The 26,555-nt window shown below is 43.3% G+C and overlaps 1 protein-coding gene across 1 annotated transcript; it reads left to right on the top strand.

Moving 5' to 3' along the window:
* Nucleotides 1–3,688: 3,688 nt before the first annotated feature.
* Nucleotides 3,689–22,190, top strand: LOC138266563 (fetuin-B-like). The gene is made up of 4 exons (XM_069215409.1): nucleotides 3,689–3,823; nucleotides 6,336–6,443; nucleotides 16,489–16,572; nucleotides 21,425–22,190. Exons 1-4 carry the CDS (start codon nucleotides 3,743–3,745, stop codon nucleotides 21,941–21,943), a joined length of 792 nt encoding a protein of 263 aa, XP_069071510.1. The 5' UTR covers nucleotides 3,689–3,742; the 3' UTR covers nucleotides 21,944–22,190.
* Nucleotides 22,191–26,555: the final 4,365 nt, after the last annotated feature.

Genomic DNA, 26,555 nt, shown 5'->3' with positions numbered 1-26,555 from the left:
CATTGGGGGCATTGTTTCATATCAATTGCATATTATCCTGCATTATTGTGTCATCACCTTGCTTCGCCCATTGTGCCCAATACATGGATTGGAATCTACCCACTATGTGTCAACGCTTCCATATTTACAGTAGTTCCAATTTGGTCAGATTGGGACAGTTCCACCTGATTATTAGCTCCACCACTGCATTTCAACATTTAATTATTAGCTAGATCTATGATTATGATTTTTAAACATTGGCCTGCTAGAGTCACACTTTTTATGATCTTTAAGATGCTGTCTGTAGTCCGATTCCGGTGATGCTTCTCCCCTATCTGAGAAAGTTCAGATCGTCAGCACTTCTTTTATTGATTTTTATTGATTTTGCCACCAGTTTTTTGTCATTTCATTTGAACATTATACCTTCAGGAAATATCCATCTATATCTTATGCGGTTGTCATTAAGCAACACCACAACAGATTTGTAGGCCCTCCCTTTCGCTAGGAATATTAGTGTCAGGTCCTGAAATAGCTTCACTTTGCTGTCCCCTCACAGGATGTGTTTCTGTTTCTATCTAGCCACAAAAATTAGCTCCTTTGTTTCTTCTCCATAATGTCATGTGGTCTTGCTTTCTTATCCACATTTTTCTTCCCCACTATGTGCACTTTTGATACTCCTATGTGGAAGTCATCGCCCTTACGCAGGATCTTCTTGAAGAGATCCTGGAGTTACCCTCTGTTGTCCCCCACTTTGCTTTCTTTCAAATTTCGAATACTCAAATTGTCCCTTCTTGATCTTCTCTCAATATCCTCACTGAGGTTTTAGCAATTTGACTACTATCTGATAGGGACTGCACTGCTCTATTGATTCAATTCTGGAGTCCTTATTCTGTAAATCTTTCTTGATGTCTGATATATCTGCCTGCCCCGGTCAGATCGCAGTTTATTACAGCCTTCAGATAGTATTTTATGACAGTCATTTTGCAGTTCGGCTTTTGAAGTGGGTGGTCCACTTTGGTCACCTTCAAGGTTTCTGCCTTCACTGTCTTGATTGTGAATAATGGGAGTGAAACTTTGTCTGTTGAGGTGTCTTCCCTTGATTCGACATGAGAGGAGTAAAATGTCACTGTCATCTGTTCAAAAGGATGTCATCCTGCTTAGCTGATGATTTATCCATCTTACTCCCCAAAGAATGTTTTATGATTTGAACAGCCACACAGAACATCACCTTTGGATGTTTACAGCGGCTCTTTCTAGGCAGCACTGCACCACTGCGCCTCTGACTACCAGCACAACTACTGGAGGATATCCACCCAAATTGTGGCAGAAAGCCTTCAGTACTCATAATATTGCGGTTGGAAGACCACCAGCACTGGTGGTCTTCTGGCGTCTGTGGCTTCGGCGGTTTTCTGAAAAGACCGCCGAAGTCATAAGGAGGGCCTATGTTTCCCAAAAATTATTTCATGGTAAATATGCTATGGTAAGATTGAAAAACGTGTGGAATACATCAGACCTAACTGTGTTAACCCTTAATTGATCCGCAAAATACCCTCTTTTACTTATATCTTGAACAATATCATGTTGGAAATTAATTGCCATGGGGCTGATATAGGTGAATAAGCAGTTTCAATGTTATCACTGTTAAGAACTTGGTGGTTTATTTGATTGAAACGTTTTGTGCCCAAATAAGCTCTATGCTCCATTTTTCAGGGTTCTGGAAATATCTATTATTTCAGATGGATCTGCTTGAAACAGATTGCCATCTTGTAAGTCGAAAGAGCTGGAAAGATTGTAACATCAGGCCTTTCCATGAAACAGTAAGTACAGTGATAGCAGAAAGCATGCTTCCCCTGTGATGGTTTGAAATACAAATAGGGTCTACAGTTTGGGATTCATTAGCTATGTCTAAATTTTAAAATTATTTTGTTTAAGACAGATATGACATGTTTAAAAAAAGAGCTAAAGGTGACACCATCAAACTCATTCTTTCATTGAAACTCAACGTTCATGCCTTAGTCTGAAAATCACTGTACATGTAACTGCTCAACTTGTATAGTGCATACTACAGCAAACACAGAGCAAGCCGCCTCACACAGTCTTTGCCACCATGTACCTAGAACTAGATACACCATAATCCAAATGGCTCAATGCTAGCCGCCATTTTCTAGAGTTAATGCAACCAACCTGACACTCCACTCCTCCTTCTGCCTCCCCCTCCCGTGGCCCAGCCGATGCCCCTCCCTTCACATGCTGGCTGAGCCAGCGGCAGAAATATCGCTTTATTCTTTTGCTGCTGGCTCCTCGCCAGTGGGGAAACGCTCCTCCGCCATTGTGGACGAGCCACCCCTGCTCCAATGTCAATTTCCTTCAGACTTGCAGTAAATTTTACACATATGAATCTGTTAGTGTTCTTTAGCTTTCCTCGCAGTTACAGGCCATCTGAGTAGGCTTTGTGCCCCCCCAACTAGGTTCCCGAACCACAGGTTAAGAGCCACTGCCCTATTCTATATAAGAGTACAATGAACACTTGTAACTTTCTTGAGTTATCCAGTCACCTAATATTACACATGCATCAGGGGTCATTCTTCCAGTTAGCTCCTCTGCATGGCAAAACGAGATTGAAGCTAACCTGAATCAAGACAGCAAGGTGTTTATATTAAAATTGTAAATTCGCTCAACCACTAATAACAGTATTAATTCAAAATATTCAAAATTCTATTACAAATAAAAACTTTAAAAAAATCCTTCACAGCCTTTAAACATAAAATAAAGCCTTAGTAAATATTTCTACAGACCGATGTCCCAAAAAACTGCCACAATGTGTTGTCTTGCATTGTAGTCCATACTGAAAAATGTTTTTAAAAGCTGTTCAAAAGCAATTAAAATGTTGTGCTCTGTGTCTAACTTGTCTTACCTTTATTTTTAGATTTTTGGTCAGTGTAAAGTTATCTTCTACCTCAGTTTACCTTGGAGGAGGGTCAAATTGTACAATTATAACTGTATTCTCGGTCCAGGTACAGTGTTCTCTATTTTAAGAAATCCTTTGTATCCGTTTCACCATCAAAACCATTTTGAAAAGGAAGTGGCTAAAACATGACTGACATAGAAATAAATACTAAGGGGGTTATTACAACTTTGGAGGAGGTGTTAATCCGTCCCAAAAGTGACTGTAAAGTGACGGATATACCACCAGCCGTATTACGAGTCCATTATATCCTATGGAACTCGTAATACGGCTGGTGGTATATCCGTCACTTTACCGTCACTTTTGGGACGGATTAACACCTCCTCCAAAGTTGTAATAACCCCCTAAGGGTCTGATTACGAATTCGGCAGACAGGATTACTCCGTCCCAAATGTGACGGATATCCCACCCGCCGTATTACGAATTCCATAGGATATAATGGACTCATAATTCGGCTGGCGGGATATCTGTCACATTTGGTTCGGAGTAATCCCCTCCGCCGAAGTCGTCATCAGACCCTAAATATGATGTTTAGTAATTTATCATGTGAACTGAAATCTAACTCAAGTGACTTCAATATATTTACATTTATATCACTGTAGCATGATCCATCGGCGAGAAAGACATGTAATGTAAAGCCAACCATACAAGTTGGTAGAGTGTAGAAAGTGAACTGCAGTTCGGAAAAGCTAATTTCTTTTTTTCACCCTCACAGTTCCTAAACGTTTAGTTCACTCCATGTGTCCAGATTGCCCCACACCAGGCAACGATCCTACTTTCTACGAACCAATAGCTGATATGATGATTGCAAAATACAACAAAGAAAGTAATAACACCCACTACTACAAGGTTTATATGGTAGAAAACTCAAATACGCAGGTAACTACAAAATGTTTTCTCACTAGACTTTAAAAGCTGATAGGTGCTTCAGAAGTCGCTTTCCTGTTTTAAGTCACATGATACATTATTTATTTTCTCTTTATTTCTTGTTATTACTCTGCACTATTCATAAAGATGTACCTATACCTGTGGAAGTGGCATGGCACTTTAGGACAGAGACAGGCATATATGAGAACCATAACAACTCCAGAGAAGCAATTATGTGGTTATCACACAAGTTGTTCAAAACCCTGGATAGAAACAGATCTTTCATCTGTGCCAGCTTAGATACTAAAATCTCCACCACTGATATATTCAGATTGAAAACATGGCTGCAAGTTAAGGGAATAGAGGAAGACCTCAAGCTGCAAAGAGGTAAATATTTGAATAATTTGTCCTCCAGATGTTCTTGTCCACTGCCACAGAAGATCCTTGGTGCAAAGTGGAGGGACTTAAACCACAGTAGGCCAATGAAGTTTAACCAGAGCTTGTGTGATGTTGACATGTAACTTAAAGCCTATTGTCTTCAGTAAATAAACCTGCAACCTAATATGGCTTATAAATCCAGATATTAAACTCACGCAAGACTATCAAGTGGCTAAAACAGTGAAATGGTATTCAAGCACTGGCGGAGGTACAGAGAGATAACAGACACGTAAAAATAGTTTTGCATGAACCCAGCAAAATTTGACTTCTGTAGTAAAAATATGTTAAAATGAAAAACACTGCCATGAGCCAGAATTTATATACTTACCAATTCATGTTTGTGTACTAGAAGTAGATTATATATGTGAAATGCTTAAGTGCCTCATTACTGGTCTGGTGGTTCAAGGACTGCCAGACTCATGGACGCCGTCGGACTGCTGCATTCCAGATTGTCTGACCACCACTTTATGACCACGGTGGTCCGACTGCCAGTAACATGGTTCCCGACGGGCTGACGGCAGTCTGAGTCGTTCTCAGCCACGGGAGTGGTGAGTTCAGACAGTGCACATTTCAAGGGTGCTGGTGTGTTGTGGTATTGGCCTTGGCTCCCTTAAGGGAGTCGGGGCGAATACCATAGCACTGTTCCTGCCAGGCTGACCAGCGGTAATGTCGTAATAGGATGTTCCCACCATGCTACGGCGGGTGGGGGGGAAGCAGCCGGGTTGATGGCCAACTCATTCCCATGAGTTTGATGGTCGGTTTGTCAACCCCCACACCCAAACTCGTAATGAGCCCCTTAGGACCTGGTTTATGAAAAGTTAGTGCCGCCTTAACGTCATTTTTTGACGTAAAAGAGGTGCAAATTTACAAAATACTATTATATTTTGTAAACTTGCACGGCTTTTACATAAAAAAATGACATTAAGGCGGTGCAAACTTTTCATAAATCAGGCCCTCAGTGTTTTTATAGCTGAGTGGGTATTGAAAAGAAAGGCTTTAAACCTCCCAGTTACTGTTATGTGCTTGAGTTAAATATAGAAGACATTTTTAAACACTTGAAAAAGTTGTCATTTCTGAGGTCAACATTATCATAACCATTAAGGATCTCATCACACAAGATCTCTTGATTTCTATGTGTCCGGTGACAGCAATTACCAGCCCCATCGGAACTGTAGAAACACTGCAAATCAGTGGAACTTTCGTTTAGAGATTTTGGCTGCTGAATGTAGCCAAAGTGCGGCTCAAACTCAAGCCCAAAATGAGAAATTATTGAGGGGAAAATCCTATATTTAGCAATTTGTCTAATAATTCCTGATTCCTTAGTGGATTCCGAGGGTCCAACTTGTAAATGGATGGATAGTCCCACTCCCTCAGTCACTGGTACCCCAGATATCGGTAGCTTACGTAACGGGAAAATCTCTCCCATTTCACAGGACACTTGTAATGAGCACCTAAGAGTGTATTCATTGTTAAAAGGGGATGGCTGAATGTGCTGTTTCCGCAATGAAGGGCATATAGTCTGCCAAGAACAACAAAACACCATGACCTTTTTTATGAAGCACTTGACACATTAACGTTAAGGGCCTGATTTAAATCTCGGCAGAGAGGAATAATCTGTCACAAACATGACGGATATCCTGTCTGCTGTATTACTATCCTATTATATCCTATGGAGATCATAATATGGCAGGCGAGAAATCGGTCATGTTTGTGACGGAGTATTTCCTCTGCTGGCCCTAAGTGATCCCCACTTACCTCCCTGCTGTCAAGACATATGTTGAGACTCAGTGGAGGAAGTGTAATTTAGTTACCTAAACACTGGGCTTATGATTTCAATAGAAATTTAGCCTTTCAATACAGCAGCTCTACTGGTCATTTTCATAATAAGTTTTGGATAGGTAGCATTATCATCATCAGTGAAATAAGGGAAATTTGATTGCTGACTAATGCAAAGGCTATAACGTGGTTAAATGCATTTTCATAAATTGTATGTAACATGCATTAATAAAATTGTAAATTTTGGGTACTGCATTAGATGTTGATCATCAATTAGATATCACTGAAAAATGCATGTGATCTCTTTCAGTGGGAGATGGGTCCATCATATTTTGTGGAAATCGTTATTAAGGAAACAAACTGCTCGAAATCAGAAACTAATGTTACTGACTGTCACTTTCTGCAGGATGAACAAGCTGTAAGTGCAGAATTCAAAATACAATCCTTGTAAATGACAGCTAATCTATAGCAGCGGTATCATTTATCTTATTGTATTTCAATATATGTTACCCTTTTGGGATAGCTGGTAATATTTGAAGAACGTTTCCCTAAAAAAAGCTTGCTACAATTGTAGACATTTTGCTGCTATATTTTCATGATCAATTGCTATATGTTTGAGGTGCCAAGTATGTAATCTGATCAACAACATTGCCTAATAAAATAATTTTGAGCACCAATTTGGAATCAGAGGAGCTTAAAATCTTGATTACGCATAGGTTGTTTTTTAGTCAGTGTGGGAAGTTGGGTTGTTGGTTTAGGGGGGTGTGGGCCTTTCTCAAGCAACAGCCACAATCCCCATCAGAGTGAACTACCAATATTAATAGATTAACCTGTGCTTAACCCTTTAATGTCTTGCCACAAAAGCAGTCAGCCTTAACTTAGAGGAATGTGTAAAGTATTTATGCAGACCCCAAACAACAATAAAGTGACAACACAAAACAAGAAAAATACCACCAATTTAGAAAAATAGAATATATTTGACAATAAAACAACACGAAACCAATCAGTAGAACCGTAGTTATGAAAATCTAAAGTTTATGGCAAAAACTAGCGCCTAAAAGATCAAAGCGCCATCTGTAGACATGTCATCATGGGAGAATGGGGCAAAGTTGGAAGTATTGTCGACTGTGATGCAGCAGGTTTTGGGTACAGAAACTGGGTTAGGTCCCGTTTCGGCTTACCTTTGGACTTAGAAGAAATTCTGTAGAAAAATATTCTGAGGAGATACAGCTCAGCTGGGCAAGGCAGCTGGCAGTGTCCAAGGAGGATGCGTCATCTTCGACGAGCTGCTGGCTGAAGGCATCTTTTGGAAGTTGAAGATCTACAGCTGGTGAAGCTGAAGGGTATAGCTGACGAGGGTTCCAAGTGATACTCCTTCTGCCAGGGGCAGCTGAACAGAATTTGATTCTATGGAGAAGCACATAATGGGAGTTGCCTTGAAGACAGGCTGACCCGCGATGCACCTTGGGTGGATAGAAGAGCAATTGGTCCTGCTCTGCTGTTGGTTCTCAGAGCACGTTTTAGCAAAAAATAATGTTAAGCCCCCGAGTTTTGAATTTTTGCTATCTGGGCACCTTGAGCACCACCTCCAAGGGTCCAGCCCTGGGGAGGCACCACTTGGAAGGTCAGGACTCACTCAGGTCCAATCCAGGGGTGCGTTCAAGATCGTTGGAGCCCTGAGGCTCTGAGCAAAAGGCCAGCCAACAAGCCCTTGGCATCATTCTGGTAGTCCTCGGTTCAAGGAGAAGAACAGGTCAGACCTATTGAGAGGTTCTTTGTATGAAGGCAGGGCACACCCTATTGACTTGCAATCAGTGCTCCGCCCTCCCTTGTTGCCTGAGATGATCGACTCAGGCTCACCTAATCCCTCTAACAAGTGGCTGTCTGTGAGGAAATAACACCCAGTCATGTGAACCAGAAACAAGCTTCAGGCACCAAATAGTTAGGGCAGGGAAATGCTCACTTTCTAAAAGTGGCATTTTCAAAATTGTGACATAACATCCGACTTTACCATTAAAGACGATTTTAAATTACAATTTCTCAGATTCTAAATATGACTTTTCTCTCTGCTCACAATCACACCTTAGCTCTTATTAAATGCAATAATTTAACCCATTGTTATCCAATGGGAGAGGTTGGCCTCAAAGTAGTGAAAAACCCATTTGGTTGATTTACACTACAGGGAAATATACATTTTAAAAATTACATTTCCAATATTTAAATTACAATACACCCTGCCTTATGACTGTTTAGCAGTACACAAAAAAATGCTAGATGGAATTAATCGTAGCCACTGGTAGTTACTCAGGGGCCACATCCCAATCCATTGTTATTTTGCACACCATGCCACCTCAGTTTTTACCCAACTACATGCAAATCAGGCTTGAACCTGCTCCCAGTGGAAGAATCCAGCCTGAACATCCAAGCCAGGTCCTCTTGAACCTGAACACAAGCAACCTAGGACCAGTTTTGCCTTTGTTGTAGGCTCATCAGCCAGGTTTAGCTTGATTCTAATGACACAGTGTAAACGGGGTTCATGTATGGGGATGCCCGTCCTGCTCAGGGTGACGTACTAAAGTATACAAAAAGTGATGGATGGAATGCCTAAATTAATCTCAGCCACTGATAATTACTTGCGCTGCATCCCTATTAATCCTTATTTTGCACACCATGCCACCTCAGTTTTGACCCAGATGTACGCAAATTAACCTCGACCCTGCTCTAATGGGAACAGCCTAGTCGAAACTGCCAAGCCAGGTCCTACCTGAACCGGAACACAAGCAACCCAGGACTAGTTACTCCTTTGGTATGGGTTCATCAGCCAGGAATAGCTTAGTTCCAGCAACATAGTGTGCGTCTGACCCACATGTGGGCACACCCTTCTCACTTAGGCATCATACTAAAATATACAAAAGGTGATGCATGGAATGCATGAATTAATCTCAGCCACTGGTAATTAGTCAGAGCCCCATCCTAGTCCATCGTTATTTTGCACACCATGCCACCTCAGTTTAGATCAAGTTATATGCAAATCTGTCTCAATTCTGCTCCAATGGGAATAATACAGCTTGAACTGCCATGCCATGTCCTCCCTGAACCAGAACACAACAATCCAGAACTAGTTTTGCCCTTGTTATGGGCTCATCAGCCCGGTATAGCTTGGTTCCAGCCAGACAGAGTGCACGGTACCCACATCTGGGCATACCCGTCATACTAAAGTATACCAAAAGTGATGGATAATCTCATCCATGGGATTACTCGGGCTGCATCCCAGTCCATTGTTATTTTGTACACCATGCCACTTCAGTTTTGACCCAGTTATAGGCAAATCAGTCTTCTCTCTGCTCCAATGGGAACAGTCAAGGTTGATCTTCCAAACCAGGTCCTCCCTGAACCGGAACAGAAACAGCCCAGAACTAGCTTCACCCTTGTCATGGGCTCTACAATCAGGTATAGAGTGGTGCACTTTTGTGTATACTTTAATATGTTGCCCTAAGTGGCACTCCTAATGTAATAGTATACCAAAGGGGTATTAAAGGGCTTAAACAAACAATAGACAATTGAATGTATGACCTGTAAATTCTGCAAGATATTTTGAAATTCCAAATTAGTAATTTTAGTAACTTCACCAGCACCCAATACAGAATGGCTGGGTGCAATTTAACACAGGCATGAACATTGCTTAATTTGTTACTTCTTGGAAGCTTGACCAATCTGGGTCTCAAACATAGGAGGTCCAGGTTTCAAACAGTTGATGCTGGATCTGAAGGAGGGGGCAAATGGAGCCTGTCACTGACAGTAGTTATTAGGGAAATGTAGGCACCATCATTTTGATGGCAGGTACTAGCCGGCCTGAAGCATACACTTTGCATTTATTGACTCCAGGTTTCATTTAGTGATTAGTAAATAAAGATGAAATTCACAGTACTGTTGCTTGACGTCCATAACTTGCATACGGACACTGTACCACACACCACACTGTTTTATTGGTCAATAAAGGAACCCTAGACTGACATACTACAATAGTAAGGAGTGACTTGACTTTCTCGGTGCTTGAAATTATAATTGTTAGCAAGCTCAGCTCAGATTTTCACTATTTCGTCTCTTTTGGTACACTGCTCCTGTGGGAAAAGGCTTTTTTAACATGGCTTTCCTCTCTAAGTTCACCTCATGAAAAAGAGAATGGAACTGTCCGGGCTTCCTATGGGGCCTACAGCTTCTCCTCTTCCTCATCCAAGCTGTTCCTTAGGATTGCCACTTGTCTGGGAAAGAGACAGACACTGTCATGATACTTCGTCCCAGAATCACAGCTTCTTTTTGAGAGAAACCCCCTGTTTGTGTACCATCAAAAACTCAAACTGATTCACACTACCCCTTCCCCTCTCAGTTTTGACTTGTCCCTTCAAGCTTCCCATCTCTTCTTTCTTTGAACTTGAAATTATAATTTTTAGCAGGTTCAGCTCAAATTTCAACTGTTTCCCCTCTTGTGGTGTTTTACTCCTGTGGGAAAATCCTTTTTACCGTGGCTTTTCTCTAAGGTCCACTTCCTGAATAAGAGAATGGGGCTGTATGGACGCTTCCTCTGAGGTCCACACTTTCTCCTCTTCTACCGCCAACCTGTTCCTTAGGATTCCGTAGTGTCTGGGAAAGAGACACTTTCAAGATACTTCCCCTCAGAATCACAGCTTCTTTTGAACTGACAGAAAGTCCCTGTTTATGTACTCTCAAAACTCCAACTGATTCACACTGTCTTCCCTCTTTGGTTTTAGCTTCTCCCTTTTTTCTCCCCTACCCTCCTTGTTTATTGAAGTATTTCAGTTATTAGCTCTTAAAGGAACAACTCCCTGGAAAGACAGTTTCATCCCCCATAGTATTTGGAGAAAAAAGGGTTTGGGTGAAAACATGTTTACTTCCGAGGCTTATCTTGGGCTGAAATTCACTCAGATAAGTTTGTTTTTCTATCATAAGAGGGAGGTGACTGGCAGCCCTTCCATAGTCTTTGACAGCACCATCCGGGGATTTACATTGACAGGACACACTGAATTGTGTTGGTATTTACCCTGCGGGTGCTGTATAGGAAAATTAACCTCCAAATTTGAGAAGCATTTCCCTGCAAACTAACCTGCAATCCTACCCCAAAACAGCCAACCAAATGGAGATTTGCTCAAATAGAAAGGAATACACGAGAGTCATGACTGCTTCCTCACAATGACTCCATGGCTGTAGCGTATCACATCCCATACTGGATTGTGCTCTATGTATGAAGTGTTTTCAGGTAAAATGCATGGTCTTACATGATCTCAGCAAGTAGATAACTATAGATGGCAAGTTCCCTTTTCCAGAATTTCCAAACCCTGCACAAATCCCTGTTTCACATGGATCAGAATTCTGAGGTGTGTGTTTGTAACCAAACTACTACACCTCTCTCCAGGTTTTGTTTGGCCTGACAACCTGCTAACATTTCCCTAGAGAAAATACTCCTTAAATGATAAATATGAGTACATATGGAATTTGATGTGGTAAGTACCAAATTCCTCATATTATGTCCCATTTTCCAGGTGAAACTCCGAATCTAAAGAATTTACCACACATGATAAACACTTTAACTGATGTTGATATTAACTGAGTGCAATAAATACTTCACCCCCATTGAGCCCACTTGGGGTCGTGGCCTAGGTATGAAAGGAGATAGAGTGAACCAATGTGACACTCAGTATTTTGGACTTGATAATGCTCTGGTATTTCAATCAGAAATGAAGCAGCCAATTCCTAATTCTGATCCCTCCCCAATCTTATTTGAAAAGGGACCAGAAATCAAGGAAATGCAGCCAATAATGCCACACCGCAAATTTTGAAGGCTTAAACCTCCCAAACTGTATCAACAGAAAATGCACAAAAAATACCAATACATGTGGAATTCAGTAATTAGAAACAAAAAAATGTGCATGTTGATATTTATGACTTCCACATTCTGGTATACAAGCTTCAGCCACTCATTGAACAAGTACAGGCCAATATGTGCAAGCTTAGTCACAGATGGCAGTGTAGACTCTTATATACCTGTGTCCCAAAGCCTACGCATGACTTCATATTACCATACGTAACTACAGAAGCTCCGAGCAGCTTCACATCCTTAGGGCAATCTCACCTTTATAGGTCTTCAGAGGTATTGCTTACATGCCCTCTCCCCTTCTCTTCTTTATCTATTATAAGGCGCAGGAGGGAATCTTCTAGGGATACTGCCAGAATCATAGTTGTAAATTGCCTCACCCAGCACCACACCCAACCCCACTGTAGTGTCATCTCTTGTTGAGAAGGAAAGAAGACAACAATAACAGGGCTCTAATTAATCCTGATATTGCTGAAGACTGATGAAAGGGCAAGCTGTGTCATACGGTTTCTTCATAGGCACTTGCAGGAGTATCAGATTCTGCCCCAATCCCTTATGTTCCTGAGTAGCAGGGAATAGAAAAGCTAATTTATTTTGCCCATCACCTAGTCCCTCAGCAGCAAATATGAGTTTACTGATGGACTAGGTTAATGGCATGGGATGGTAGTTTCTATCTCTTGCCTCACCCATAGATGTTCGATGATATATATGTCAGTAATGTTCAAACATAAAGTGACGTTTTGCAAGAAAAGATCATTAACTGTGACTATGAGAGACCTACATTTACTTTTTAGTTTTTTGGTGCTACCACACGACCTTTAGACAGGAAATGTCATGCCTGGATCACAGTTTCGGATATGGTAACTTGTGAGTGATGTGCCTCGCATCTAACAAAACAGCATCGGTGAACTGATATTGGGCATATGAAACATTTTCAGGAAAACCGTTATTTCAATGAGAGCATAAGATCCCAAATGCAATAATCAGCACTAACTTCTCTTATGTATCAATATTAACAAACTTGATTCAAATATTCAACCCACAAACCTAAGCTAATAGTTTCACGTGGAGCTTTTCATACACACACATTTAGCTAGAGGGTTAAAGAAGCAGATATGCAGGTGTAACATAGGGCAACTAGACAATGCTGCCCTCTTTCTCCCTAATTGTTTATCCGTATCTGGGAATCATTTTTAGAAAGTCTTAAAAGGTCGGTCGATTACAAGGACTTCCTCAGCGATCAAGGTATTACATTTATTGTGTATGCAAATGGACTTCTGCTTTTGTTTCCAATGTCCTCCTGTTCTAATACTTTGGGTTATAAATAAATGTCGAGATATCTGAAGTATTGCCTGTAAATAAATTTTACTTAAGGGAACCTTTGCAGAACTGTGATTTATCCTGGATCTCTCCTAAAATGAAATACCTGGGAATTTGGTATTACAATTCAGTGGGGGATTCATTAACTATCAACATCAATGAACTACAACTGAAAATTAGAACTCATAGAAAAATTACCCCCATGATACCTCTCTTGGTGGGAACATTTAGACAAAATCAAAATGATGATCTTACTCGTTGTAAACGTCCTTTTTAAGATGTAACCAGTTAAAATGCAAAAAACATTTTATTCTAGAATTTATGGTATCTTTTCTAGAGTTTAAAGAAATAATATTGAAGCAAGAAGATCTCTTAATAAACTTTAAGAATCTGAATCAAATGGAGGGTTAACTTTCCAGGTTTTGCTAAGTATTACACTGCGTTCACCCTAAAATAAATAATCTCATATAATATTGATCCAGACATAACTAATACTAAATTGTGATTTTGCCTAGGACACTGTTTCACAGTCCCACTTCCCCACACACACATCATCTTCATGTCTCAGGCTCTCACAGTTTGGATACCATCAGCAATTATGTACTCACTACTTAAACCTTTTTACTTGATAATATTTCCTCCCTAGAACAAGGAAAAGGCAGTTCTAGTTGCTATAAAAATGGATTACAATAAATGGTCGAGTGATTTTCTAGAAGCAAAGGGGAATTCTCTTAGTCTCTCAATTTATGGGAGTGTGAAGGGCTGTCCGGAACCATTCCGCACACAAGGCCGACTGGTGCTGACGCTGCTTGTGGTGTTCAGGAACACCACAGAGCGAGCACCAATGAGGGACGAGGTCCAGACACGACGCAGGAAGGAGGAGGGACAAAAAGGTCGGCGTTGGCAGAGCAAGGAGAGGAAGAAGATGACGAGGAGAGGGACGGAGTCGAGGAACAACGAGAAGGCAGCAAAGAGGAACGAGAGGACGACGAGGAGGAGAAACAAGGCCAAAGGAACTCGGAATCTGGAAGGCGTTTTATCCCCTGGACTCATGGTGTGATCGTTGAAGTTGCATAGTTGACGCATCAAGTCTTGACCTGCTGGATTAATTGACCCCGCCGCATCACCACCCCTGCAACAGTAAGGAACCGACACCTTACCTCCCCTGCCTAGCAGTAAGGAACCAACACCTCACCTACCTATTAGCAGTAAGGAACTGATGCAGCACCAGCTCCAACGACACCTCACCTCTCCGACAATACGCAACCTCTTTGTTTCCTCGTTTTCCAAAGTTACTGTGGGTCTGTACGACTCTGTGACCATCCCTAACTCCCTGGCGACTGGCATCAGACTATTGGGAACAACTCTGTCAAGAAGTTGTGATAGACCCAGTTGGAGTTATTGTGTTTCTTAGCACTTTATTGAGATTTAGGGCCTCATTATGATCATGGCAGTTGGCCCGCCATGCCGGCAGTGGCGGCTGAAGCCGCCAGCAGGCATGGCGGGCCGAACCGCCATATTATGCACATGATGACGACCGCCAGTGGCAGCCATCACCCACCGCCAGGCAGATTGGTGGCGGGATGAAACACTATCCGCCAGGGTAGCTGCGCTACCCTGCAGATAATGTTTCCTTTCCTGCCAGTCTTTTCCTGGCGAGATGTCCCACCAGGAAAAGGCTGGCGGTGGGGGGCCCTGCACTGCCCATGCACTGTGCAGTGGCAGAGCAAGGGGCCCCGGTGCAGAGCCCCGTCGCGCAGGTCACTGCCCGAATTTCAGGCAGTGATCTGCGCGACGGGTGCAACTGCACTGCCGCACAGAGGGATTGACGGCCATGTGGAGCCGCCGTCAATGTCCCGGCTGAACCTTTCTGTGGGCCGGCGGGCGGAAACAATGTTTCTGCCCGCTGGCTCTCAGAAATGTTCATAATCTGGCCTGCTGGGTTCCGGGGTCACTGGCGGTCAGTGTTTTGACCGCCAGCATGAACACGGCGGTTGTTTCCGCCGTGTTCATAATGACCACCTTAGCCTTTAAAAATGTGTATCTTGGCTTGTGTATGCTGGATTTTTGTTATTTTGGTCTTGTTTTACTAAGATAAATATGGGTTGTTTTTCTAAACTGGTGTGGAGTACTTTTGTGATGTTTTCACTGTGTTTCTGTATGTGTGTGTGTGTACAAATACTTTACACATTGTCTCTGAGATAAGCCTGACTGCTCATGCCAAGCTATCAAGGGGCTGAACAGGGGTTATCTCAGATGTGTGACTTCCTTAACCAGAGCAGAGTGTGACTCCCTACTTGGACAGGGTGCAACCCACTGCCAACTGGAAACCCCATTTCTAACAGTCCCTGTAACCTTTGTTTTTTAAGTGAGTTTCTATGTCATTTTAAATTCTATTTCCTAACTATAACACCCCCATAACCTAAGCGGTACCAAAGTTATTGGCAAAACAATAAACAATCTTCCTATGGAAGGTCCTAACTATAGCTACCTATTGGCGACCACCAGCAGGTTATACATATAGTCGCCACTAGGTAGTTAGAGTCACGACCATGATTCCATAGAAAAATCGTTTTTTGACTTGCCTATATCTTTGGCACTGTTTGATGAATCTTCATGACATTTTGCAAAAAAAGTGTGCTGGTGATTCTTGTTGCTCACAGAAATTTTCGGGGTGATCTGTCAAGCGGGGGCTGAGAAAAGTGGGGTCATAAAAGTTTTGTTTACTTGTTAATTCCCATAGGACTTTTAGACAGGCCTTCAGCCCGAATAATGATGAGCTCATGCAGGGAAATGCACAGCTCTGATTGGCTGCCAACACTTCAAACCAGGAAGCATTGGAAGCCATCATGGGAATCTGCTTCAGAGTCCCACAAAAAAAGTAGAAAGAAAAGCAAGGGGTCAGGGTAGAGTCACCCTGACCCCTTAGCTCCAGTGCTGGGGGACACAGAGGGACCCCGCCAGAGCTAAAAAGCATTTTTTTTTAAATTTTCACTGTGATTCATGGTGGATTCACAGTCCAAGGGAAAATTTGAAAAAACAACAGCCACGGGCTCTTGTGCTTGTTTTATATACAGTGGTTTGTACTAAATATAATGGTATAAACATGAATGCTACCGGCATAACTGGCTGTTGCAGGTATCATCAAATTTCAAAGTGACTGTAGAAAAAAAACACAGATTGTTTTTTAAAAATGACATCAAAATGCTGCAGTAACAACTGAGAGCAATACTTTGATTTCTTTCCTGAACAGCATGTTGGATTCTGCAAGGGGAGCCAAATAAGCAAGCTTGGAGAGGATGGTGTAACTGTTTCCTGTGAAATCTATGAACCCACGGTACTTTCTGCTCTGCTTACATCTAATAAATTGTCTCAGATATAGCCCTTTCAGGTGATGGTAATGCACTACTGATATAAAATAAATTATAGTAGCCATTCACACCACATCTGTCCACCCGTATAGATGTATCACATTCACTGTTGGAGTGATGCGGAACTACACTGAAATTTGGAATCCTAAAGTTGTGTGAAGTAACTACATGATGAGATTCGCTGTACGATATTGAGGGACCATAGGGAGTTTGAAGGCTCTTCATACAATTACAATGAACCTGAAGAACAGCACACATTTTCCTTCCTCTCAATTATGTAAGTAGGAATGAGGGTGACATCTATATGTGTATAAAACTGTCCAGGGTGGAGAAAAGGTTAAAGTAAATGCACTAGACAAATGGTTGCAACGGATGGCTGGGCGAAGGCAGGGAAAGAGGCAGCAAACAGACCATGATGGGCAAGAGGGAGGACCAGTAGCAGCACAACACAGGATATGCGGAAGGGGCAGTGGCAGAACAACAAACCGTGAAGGACCGGCAGGGAGGGGCAAAAAGCCAACTGTGTGCAGGATAGGCAAGAAAGGCAGTGGCAGCACAACAAACTATGGAGGTCTCTAAGAATAGACAGCAGTAGCACAATGGACCATGGAGGGCAGGAGGGCTGGGTTAGGAGCACAGATTTGGTCTATGGAAAACAGGAGGTAGGTGGCAGGGGTAGCAAGCTGACCACATAATGCAGGTGGCAGGGAAATGGCAGCAGAATAGATCACACAGGTCAGGTGGGAGGGTGATGGTACCGCAACGCACTATGGAATAAGGAGGGGCAGGGATATGCACATGGACTACAGAGGGCAGGTAAATGGGGGGCTTTGGCAGCAAGCTGACTTCAGATGGCACTTGGGAGGGGCAGTGACAGCACAATGTACCATGGAGAGTGAAAGGGAGAAAACAGGGGTATGCACACAGCCAACAGAGGGTAGAGGGAGGGAACAGCAGCAATCTGGCCATGCAGAGAAATCAGTAGAGGCAGTGGTAGCACAACGGACCAAGAAGGGCAGAAGGGAGGGGATAGGGGCAAAGATTCAGACAATTGAGGCCAGAGTGGAAGGAGGGAGGGGCATCATTCTGACCATTCAGGAAAGGTGAAAGGGGCAGTGGCAGCAGCATAGACCATGCAGAGAAAGCAGGAGGAGAAGTGGCAGTACAATAGACCATGGAGGCCAGGATGGAGGGGCAGTGACAACACAACAGACCATAGAAAACAGGAGGGAGGGTTTAGGGGCACAGACTTGGACAATGGAGGTAAGTGAGGAAGGGAGGTGGCGGGGCAGCAAGCTGACCACAAAGTGCAGGCTGGAGGAGCAGTGGCAGCACAAAGGACAATGGATAATAGGGGAGGAGGGGGCAGGGGCATGGATATCGACAATGGAGGGCAAAGGTGAGGGAGACAAGGGAATCAAGCTGATCATTCTCTGAGGGCTGGAGTGGCAGGACAACAGACCATTGAGAGCAGCAAGGAGAGGGCAACTGCAGGAGCAGTAAGATGGTCTTGCAGGGCATGCAGGAGGGACAGTGGAAGCACAATGCACCACGGAGGGCAGGAGGGAATAGATAGGGGAGCGCACACAGACAATGAAGGGAAAGTGGGATGGTTTGCCAGTTTACCACGCAGGGCAGGTGGAAGGGGCATTGGCAGCACAATCCACCACGTATTTAAAATGGGAAGATAAGTGGCAGCACAATGGACCACAGTGGGAACATGGAAGGGGGCTGACCCATGCTCAAAGCACCATGGAGGGCAGAAGGAAGGGGATTGGAGCTGGCCTCAGAGAGCACAGAAAAGGGGACAGGAGCATGGGCAGCAAGCAGACCACTCAGGACCAACAAGAGGAGCTGTGGCAGTGCAACAAACCATGTAGGTCAGGCAGAAGGGGCAATGGCAGCACAATGGACCATAGAGGGAAGCATGGATAGGCAGCGCAGTGGACCATGGAGTGCAGGAGAGAAGGGATAGGGGTGTGGACTCAACCAATGTACGGCAGTAGGGAAGGCAGCAATAATTAAAGTGAAGCTACATTTAGGTATAGTGATAAGGTCTTAGGTTACCTTTAAAAAACCCTAGGCATTCAATGAAAAAACAAAGGTTAAAGTAACATTATAGTTAGGTTTTGAAATGAGTTAAAAATGAACACTTAAAAAACAGAAAAACAAAGAAATTAGCCAGTTATATTTCAGCGAGCTACCTATCACTTATGTTCCTGCCATAACCTGTTATGACTTTGTATATTACAACATTCGTGGCATGTTCAATGCCATCATTGATGATATCACTGATGACATCATACAACCTACAGTGGTTCAATTTACTGTACAAACCAATAAAGCCGTTCAGATATGTCAATAACTGCTACACTGTAAGGAATGATGAATAGCAGAAATTACATGCAGATATGTACTTGTATAAAATAATTATGCTGTACCACACTTGTCTACATGCCAGAATTATTACATAGAAAGCCCCTACTATTCTCAGCCATCACCCTGTGCTCTGCTCTTTACAAAATGTCTTCTCTATTGGTACAGCCAAAGGTCATTAGTTGGCCAAGCCCCTCTACACATAGCCTTTACTCTTTAGGCAACTATTCACAGAGAGGACAGTCTCTTTGGACGCACAAGCCCCATTAATTGGCTGTGCTCCAAATATGCACAGCCGTTACCCTGTGCACAACTCTTTACGGAGATGTCACTACCCCCCACATGCCCCATTAGGTGTCTAAGCCCCTATTACACATAATCTTTACTCTCTACACAGCTCTTTACAGAGATCACACTCTCATCAAGCCCTATTTAGAGACTAAAAGCATACTACTTACAGCCTTCACCCTGTAAACAGCACTTGATATAGAGGCCACTCCTTCCAGACACCCAAGGACCAATAGATGGCCAAACCCCTACTATGCAACGTCTTGATCCTGTGTGCAAGTCTTCAAAGAGAGTGCACTGTCTTCAGACAACCAACCACATTAGGTGACCATACCCTCTAAAAAACCTTTGTTCTGTGCAAAGCTCTTAGCAGAAATTCCACACTCTTCAAACATCCAAACCTCTTTACAAGGAGAAGCATTTTGCAAAATATTACACTTGTTAGTAGTATAAAAGGTATAGAAACATTCCTGTAGATGAAGCTTACTAAACATATTTCAGTGTGTTAAGTGTATTGCAAACTCTCACACCTATTAGAGGCATTAGAGGATGTAATCAGGTACGTCAACAGCGATTACATTGATGTCATCAGTGATGTTAATGATGTCATTGAACATAACGAGTGATGTTTTATTTGAGGGCATAAGCTGTGCACAGCTGGTGGCACAACCAAAATATTTAAATTGTGAGAATAAGGTCTGAGTATAGCTCTCTATCTCAATCATTGTAGAGTAGAAGTAATTAGTCGTATCTTATCTATGAGTCTTCCTATCAATACGAACTGGGGGGGGTGGGAGAGGGCAGATTTAAGAAAAGTGGTGCTGCGCCCAGTGCAGCGCTACTTTCCTTGCACTCCTTAGCTCTCCGCTACCACCACCATGTGTGCGCACCACGGGTAGGGTGGGGGCAATAGCGACAGAATTTCTGACGCTATTGATGTACTGTTCAGGGTTAGTGCTAAAAGTTTAGCGCTAACCCTGAATAGTACATAGGGGCCCATTGTAACAAATGGTGTGCCCCCTTTTAACGCCTGCTCTGGGCAGGTGTAGAAAATGCAGAATAAAATGGAGCAAAGAAATCTTTTAGATTTCTTTGCGCCATTGTTTTGGCCACCCTAATGGGGGAATGTCCCCATTGCATACATTATGCCTGGCGCAGTCATAATTTGGTGCAAGGGGTTACAAAGAGGCGCAATGCATGCATTGTGCCACTTTGTAAATCTGGTGGTGCATTTTTGCCATAATATCGCCACATTAGCATCAATAAAATATTGATATTATGGTGCAAGGGGCTCTTAATTCTGCCCCTGGGTTCTATAAACACTTTTGTCTTCATCTGACCCTCTTGACCTCCAAATCTAAAAAGTTATTAGAGTGGTAGGTACATTACATCATAGCCAAAGATGGATCAGAATAGAAAAAGCTTCTATTAATTTTTTGAAGACCAAACTGCTGGTCGCATATGTTGCGAGGACTCCACAATATACTATCATGGTACAAAACCATTTGTTACATGTTGTGTTGCACTTAAGGTAGCATTACATAACATTTACCACTTAAAGTTTTTTAAACAAAATTCATATGGAAATACAACTAGTTTGTTTGGTGGGTACTACGCTATGAAAAACATGTTTTGAGTGAGGAAGGGAGAGTTGTCTCTAGGAAACAATTGAGGTTGGATGGGTCACACTTCCGTTTTTGGATATAATCAGTGTATTGGTTAGTGGGTTTTAACTTTTTTGTGGATTACATTTTGACCGAACAACATCTTTGATCAAGCGTTGCCACTAGTACATTTTCGAGACCAAAAGTATGAATGCAATGAATTTCTATCAAAAAGCAGGAAAAACAAATACCAAAAGGTTTTCATCTCACAAACACAATGGTATCTGTACCACACAAATGGCATTTCAAGTACAAAAAGACATGAAATTCCAAAAAAAAGCAGACATGCATGTCATTTGGGTTAAGTGCTTTTATTTTTCATTTAGTTTGTGCAGAAACAGTAGCCTGAAGTTTTGATTTTATAGAAGTGTGCAACAAAGTAACATCAATAGTGAGAATCATATCATTCTAAAATGACTGAGAATTATATTGGTATGGCTATTTGAAAAAAATCTCATGTTTCCGGGTTTTGTGCTTCCTGTTGTTGCAGAAACTCAGTCTTCCACGTTATAGAGACCATGAGCATTACGGTGAAGATCATGGGAAAGTTGACATATTTCACAAACATCAATATGACTCTGGTGGAAAAATTGCCCGTCTACCGAAAGGCACCAAGATCCCCCATGAGGAAAAGCACGAGGAGGCTCATGGAAACGGATCTCCCTCGGGTGAACCTCAAAATCACCCTACCCAAAAACCTGGACGAAAGCCGATCCCTCCATATCCCAGAGGACCTGTTGGATCAGTGGAGTACTATCATATGATCAATGAGACTGATGTTTTTCCTTCCCCAAGTAATCCTGTCCCCTCACATCACAAAGTTCTCCCTGGATCTTCTCAAACTCATAAGCTTGTTGAGCCAGAACACCCTATTGACTCTGGTTTTATTGGTCCATTTCAGGATCCAGAACCCCAGCCATTTCCCCTTCATCCTTCAGAATCCACAGGATGTCCCTCAAATCCCAAGCACACGATGCCCCACATTGCATCCTTATTGCCCAAACCTTAAATGAATGTTGATGCAATAAATGAAAGTAGCATATAACGTTGACATGAATAAGTGCTCCTTCTCTGTTGCATAATTTGACCACAACACCTTGCTATTGTTGCCAGTACGAGGGTCAGAAGCAATGAAGAGATGAAAAATAGCATCTTTCTCTGATTTCGTTTTTTGTGGTAATAAAATACCTCTTTAATTTCCTATCAGATGTGTATTTAATTATTGATGACTCATGGTGGCACATTTTATATGTATATGTGGTACACATACAAAAATTATCTTTTGTTATATGATGACTACAAGTCAGTATATTGCATTGTAAATATATGTTTAGGAAGCAACAGCAGTGTTTCCTTCTTCGTGGTTATTTGAATGTACATTGCACTTCACCTTGTTGTCCCAGAGCTCCACCTTAGAGGCTGTTGGTTCTTTGTCACCTCTGGCAATACATTCTTCCTCATGCTTGAAAATGGGCCCTACTTAAAGTTTGGCGGACGTGCTACTCCTCACATATGTGACAGATATACCATCTGCCATATTACGATCCCATTATATCCTATGGGAATCCTAATACAGGTGGACAGGATACCCATCATATTTGTTATGGAGTAACCCATCTCCCAAACCCTAATCAGGCCCTATGTCTTGCCCCCATGGATGTTATTTAGAGGTCGCCAGGGGTCACAGCTGCAACCCATGATTTGCCCCTTGTGACCCCTGGCCTCAGAGGTTGCAAAATCAGTGCAGGAACACAATGGCAGCTTGTCCTTTTGGACGTCAGTTTGGGACTGCCCTCTCTTTGTATTCTTTCAAAAAAAAATATTACACTAGTAGTGAAAACTCTATCTATCTATCTATCTATCTATCTATCTATCTATCTATCTATCTATCTATCTATCTATCTATCTATCTATCTATCTATCTATCTATCTATATCTTTCACCATTAGTATAACAAAAGATGAAGCTCAGTTAGCTGGAATATGACATCTCCTGGCAGTGTGTTAGTAAAAATTGCTTTTAAATTTATGTTGTGTGCATGCTTGCGGGTGAGAGAGTGTTTATGTGAGAGGGTTTGTGTTGAAGTGCGAATGTGTGTGTTTGTGTAAGTATGTGTGTGTGTGTGTGAGTCAAATGGTGTGTGATGTCACTTCTGCTACCCCTGGCATTTTAGTGAATTGATATGCATGCTCGCCCCCTTGAATTTAGATTGTTATATTGTTTTTTACATCACAGAGAATGGGCCACATTACGAGTTTGGCGGTCCATGGACCTCTGTGGTGGCATTGGTGGTCCAACCACCGTTGGGTTGTTGGTCGGACCGCCGTATTACAAGTCATGTAAGCCTATTTAGTACAGACCGCTGTGGTTCTGCTGGCACTGCCAGGCAGCACAGACCGCCACAGACACGAGGCAGCACAAACAGGCCAGCGGAGCCAGTGTTTCCATAAGTCACATTATGAGGTTCACATCACCAGTGTGACCACGTGGTCCAACTACCACTTCTCAGCAACCAGGACCAGAGAGTATAATGGGAGACACTCACCTGCAGGCAACCTCACACATCTGGTGCCGCCATAGAGCCCATCACACATATCCTGCAGCTGCTGCTGCCAAATATCAAAGGTGCACAAAATCCATGCTGCTGTGGAGACAACCAGCCATAAGTACACACACCTATCTCTGTCATTACACTCACAAACAGATCATCGCACAGTCAGCCACATCATTTGGGGGTCATGCTACAGTCACCAAGTACATGTGTAATTGTGTCCCAGGTCAGTATCATACACAAAGAACGACATAATCACAGTCATAAAATAACACCTTTCGGCAGGTCACTCACACTGCACTACAGCACCACACAAAAACACACATCTGCTCATCTCAGGCACAGAGACAGTGAAGTGTACACACCACTATCTCACATACACCAACAACACAGCAACATCACTTCTAACAATACAACTGACACACTGACATTGCACACATGCCATGGACAGTCATCACCTTCAACACACATATGTATGGATGTGGCATGGGACACAGGCACCACTCCCATTAAATACCCCTGCAATCGACACACACATCACCCACATTGCAACACAATGGAAGGACAATGGGATGCACAATGGACAGAGAGGCAAATATACAAAGCTCACTATGGAATAGGGATGGGACATCAGATCGAATAGGTTGGAGGTGGGTAGGCGTCTTGAGTTTGGGACAGGGGAAGGAGGGAACATGGGAAAGGGATAGCCAAACAAAAAAAACTGTCTTAGTAACACATGGATGTCCAGCAGAAGGGGTGGAGATTTGAAGGTCGAGGGGTTGGTGGGTGTTATGTCAGTGTGGATGTCTTGGGTGTGTGCACGTGTGAGGTATCCCGAGTGGGTGGTGTCTGTTGCATGTGTGAGTGTGGGCTTTTTCGTGTCTTTGGAGCTGGGAGATGGAGGTGCTGGGTGATGGAGTGCTGGATGTGTGTGTCTGTTGAGGTAGGGTCTGCGGGTAAGTTTGTAGTGGTGGATGTGTGTGTGTCTGTTGGAGTGGTGTCTGCAGGCATGGTAGATGTGGTGGATGTCTGTGCGAGTGCGGGTATGGTAGGTGTCAAGGGTGTGTCACTGACTCTTGTGGTGGTGCCTGTGGGTATGCTTGATGTGGTGTGTGGTACAGTGGGGGTGGTGTGGGTGTCTGCAGAATTAGTGACTGATGTGCATGTGTGGGTTTCTGTTGAGTGCATGCATGTTGGTGTGTTTTGTGGTGTTTGTGTTTTTGTGTGCTGCTCTTGTGTGTTGAGGTGAGTGCGTGTAGATTGGTCTGCATGCTTGGGATAGGTAGAGATACTTCTCAGATCAATAGCCTCCTCACTGAGGGCAGCAGTGGTGACAGGGGCTGGGGTGGAGGTGCCTGTGGCAAAAGAGACGCTCACACTCTTGGGTGAGCGGGCACGGACAACAGGGTGGGGAGCAACTAGCAGGGTGGCGAAAAAGCTGGGGATGGCGGACAAAGATGGTACATGGGTATGTATTGATGGGTCCACCACCACTAGGGAGTGGCCACTGGAGGAAGAATCTGATGATGACGAGGATGTAGATCTGGTCCTACTCGTGGCATTTCCCTCACCCTCAGGGCCACTATTAACAACACCTCGGGAGAGCAATTCTTATTCTTTCCCAACTCATCAGCTTTTGGGAGTGGAATTCTGACCAGGCCCTCAGCACCTTTTGGTACTCCCCCTTCTTGGAGGCTCCACGAGTAGGTACCCCCTATCCCTTTTCAAAAACTCTATAGCTGGGAGATTGTGTAATCCTCCGGCTTAGCCAGGTCAAACACCTCAGCTCCACATGTGGACCCAGCGAGAGACATAGGTAGCCATTATAGACCCCCTGCCAGCCACATAATTAACATTCAGCTGGGCCAGCAGGCGGAAAGAGTGTTTCTGCCAGCCGGCCCAGCTGAATGCAGGGCCTGAACATTGACACTGGCTTCAAATGGCAATATAGAAGTGCGGCGGGTGCAGCAGCACCCGTCGCGCATTTCACTGTCCGTAAATCGGGCAGTGAAATGCTCTACAGGGCTGTGCAGGGGGGCCCCATGACACCCATTCTGTCAGCCCTTCCCTGGTGGGGTAAACCACCAGGGAAAGACTGGTGGAACCTGAAACATTATCCGTCGGGTAGCGCTGCTTGTAGGGCTGCCCTGTCAGATATGTAAATCCACCATCGCCAGGCTGCCTGATGGCAGAAGCCTGGGGGTGGTGGAGTTACAAAAGTGGCGGTTCTGCCACATTTATTATATGGTGGTCTGGACTGCCATGCCGGTGTTGGTAATTACCGCCACCACCGGCATGGAGGTCCAGACCGCCATGTTCGTAATGAGGGCTATAGTGTATAGGACGAAAGATGCAAAGCAGGGAAAATTGCAGAAAAAATCAAAACGGTCTTTAAATGTGGGTAGGTAGTGTACACATAGTTATTGTATGGCTCTGCACAAACACAAGTCCTGTACTCACCGCTGATCATCACTGATCACCAATGATAGAAATTGGGTCCCTAGTTGGCAGAGGTATACACCCTTCTCCAAGCAGGGACCACAATCCCAGTCAGGCTAAGTCACAACACAATCCAAATTATCCTGTGCTCACCCTCTGGTAGCTTGGCACAGAGCAGGCAGGCTTAACTTAAACGTCAATGTGTAAAGTATTTGTGCAATAGCTCCTACAGTATCACAGTGAAAACATCACAAAAAGTACTCCACACCAGTTTCTGAATAAAATCAAAACGATCAAGATCCAATATGCACAAGTCAAGATATTACTTTTTAAAAGTTTAAATGAGTCTCAATCCTTAAGAATCAGTGGTTGTATCCGTTTAACACTTCAGATTTTCTTGCGAGGCACAAACAATTTATAATTTCTTTCCACGCTGCAAGGTGGTGCGTCGATTTCCAGGAGCGCTGCCTTGGTTCCTCACTGCGATGCAGAGATATTTTAATGCCCAGGGACTATGTGTTGAAAATCCTAGATGCGCTGGTCAGTAGGAGCAGGTGCTGCATCGATCCGGTGGGCAATGTGGTGATTTCTTAGCCACGAGGCAGGCGCTGCATCCATTCCGGCAGACATT

Source organism: Pleurodeles waltl, chromosome 11, assembly GCF_031143425.1.
Source record: "Pleurodeles waltl isolate 20211129_DDA chromosome 11, aPleWal1.hap1.20221129, whole genome shotgun sequence".
In the NCBI taxonomy this organism is placed as follows: Eukaryota; Metazoa; Chordata; class Amphibia; order Caudata; family Salamandridae; genus Pleurodeles; species Pleurodeles waltl.
Note: the sequence above shows the minus strand (reverse complement) of the source record. Positions and strands in the feature narration are given on the sequence as shown.

Coding starts and splice junctions, on each gene's coding strand:
- LOC138266563 (XM_069215409.1), top strand. CDS start 3,743: ATGATGATTGCAAAATACAACAAAGAAAGTAATAACACCCACTACTAC. Junction 3,824..6,335: donor TAGAAAACTCAAATACGCAG/GTAACTACAAAA, acceptor GATCTCTTTCAG/TGGGAGATGGGTCCATCATA. Junction 16,573..21,424: donor GTGAAATCTATGAACCCACG/GTACTTTCTGCT, acceptor CTGTTGTTGCAG/AAACTCAGTCTTCCACGTTA.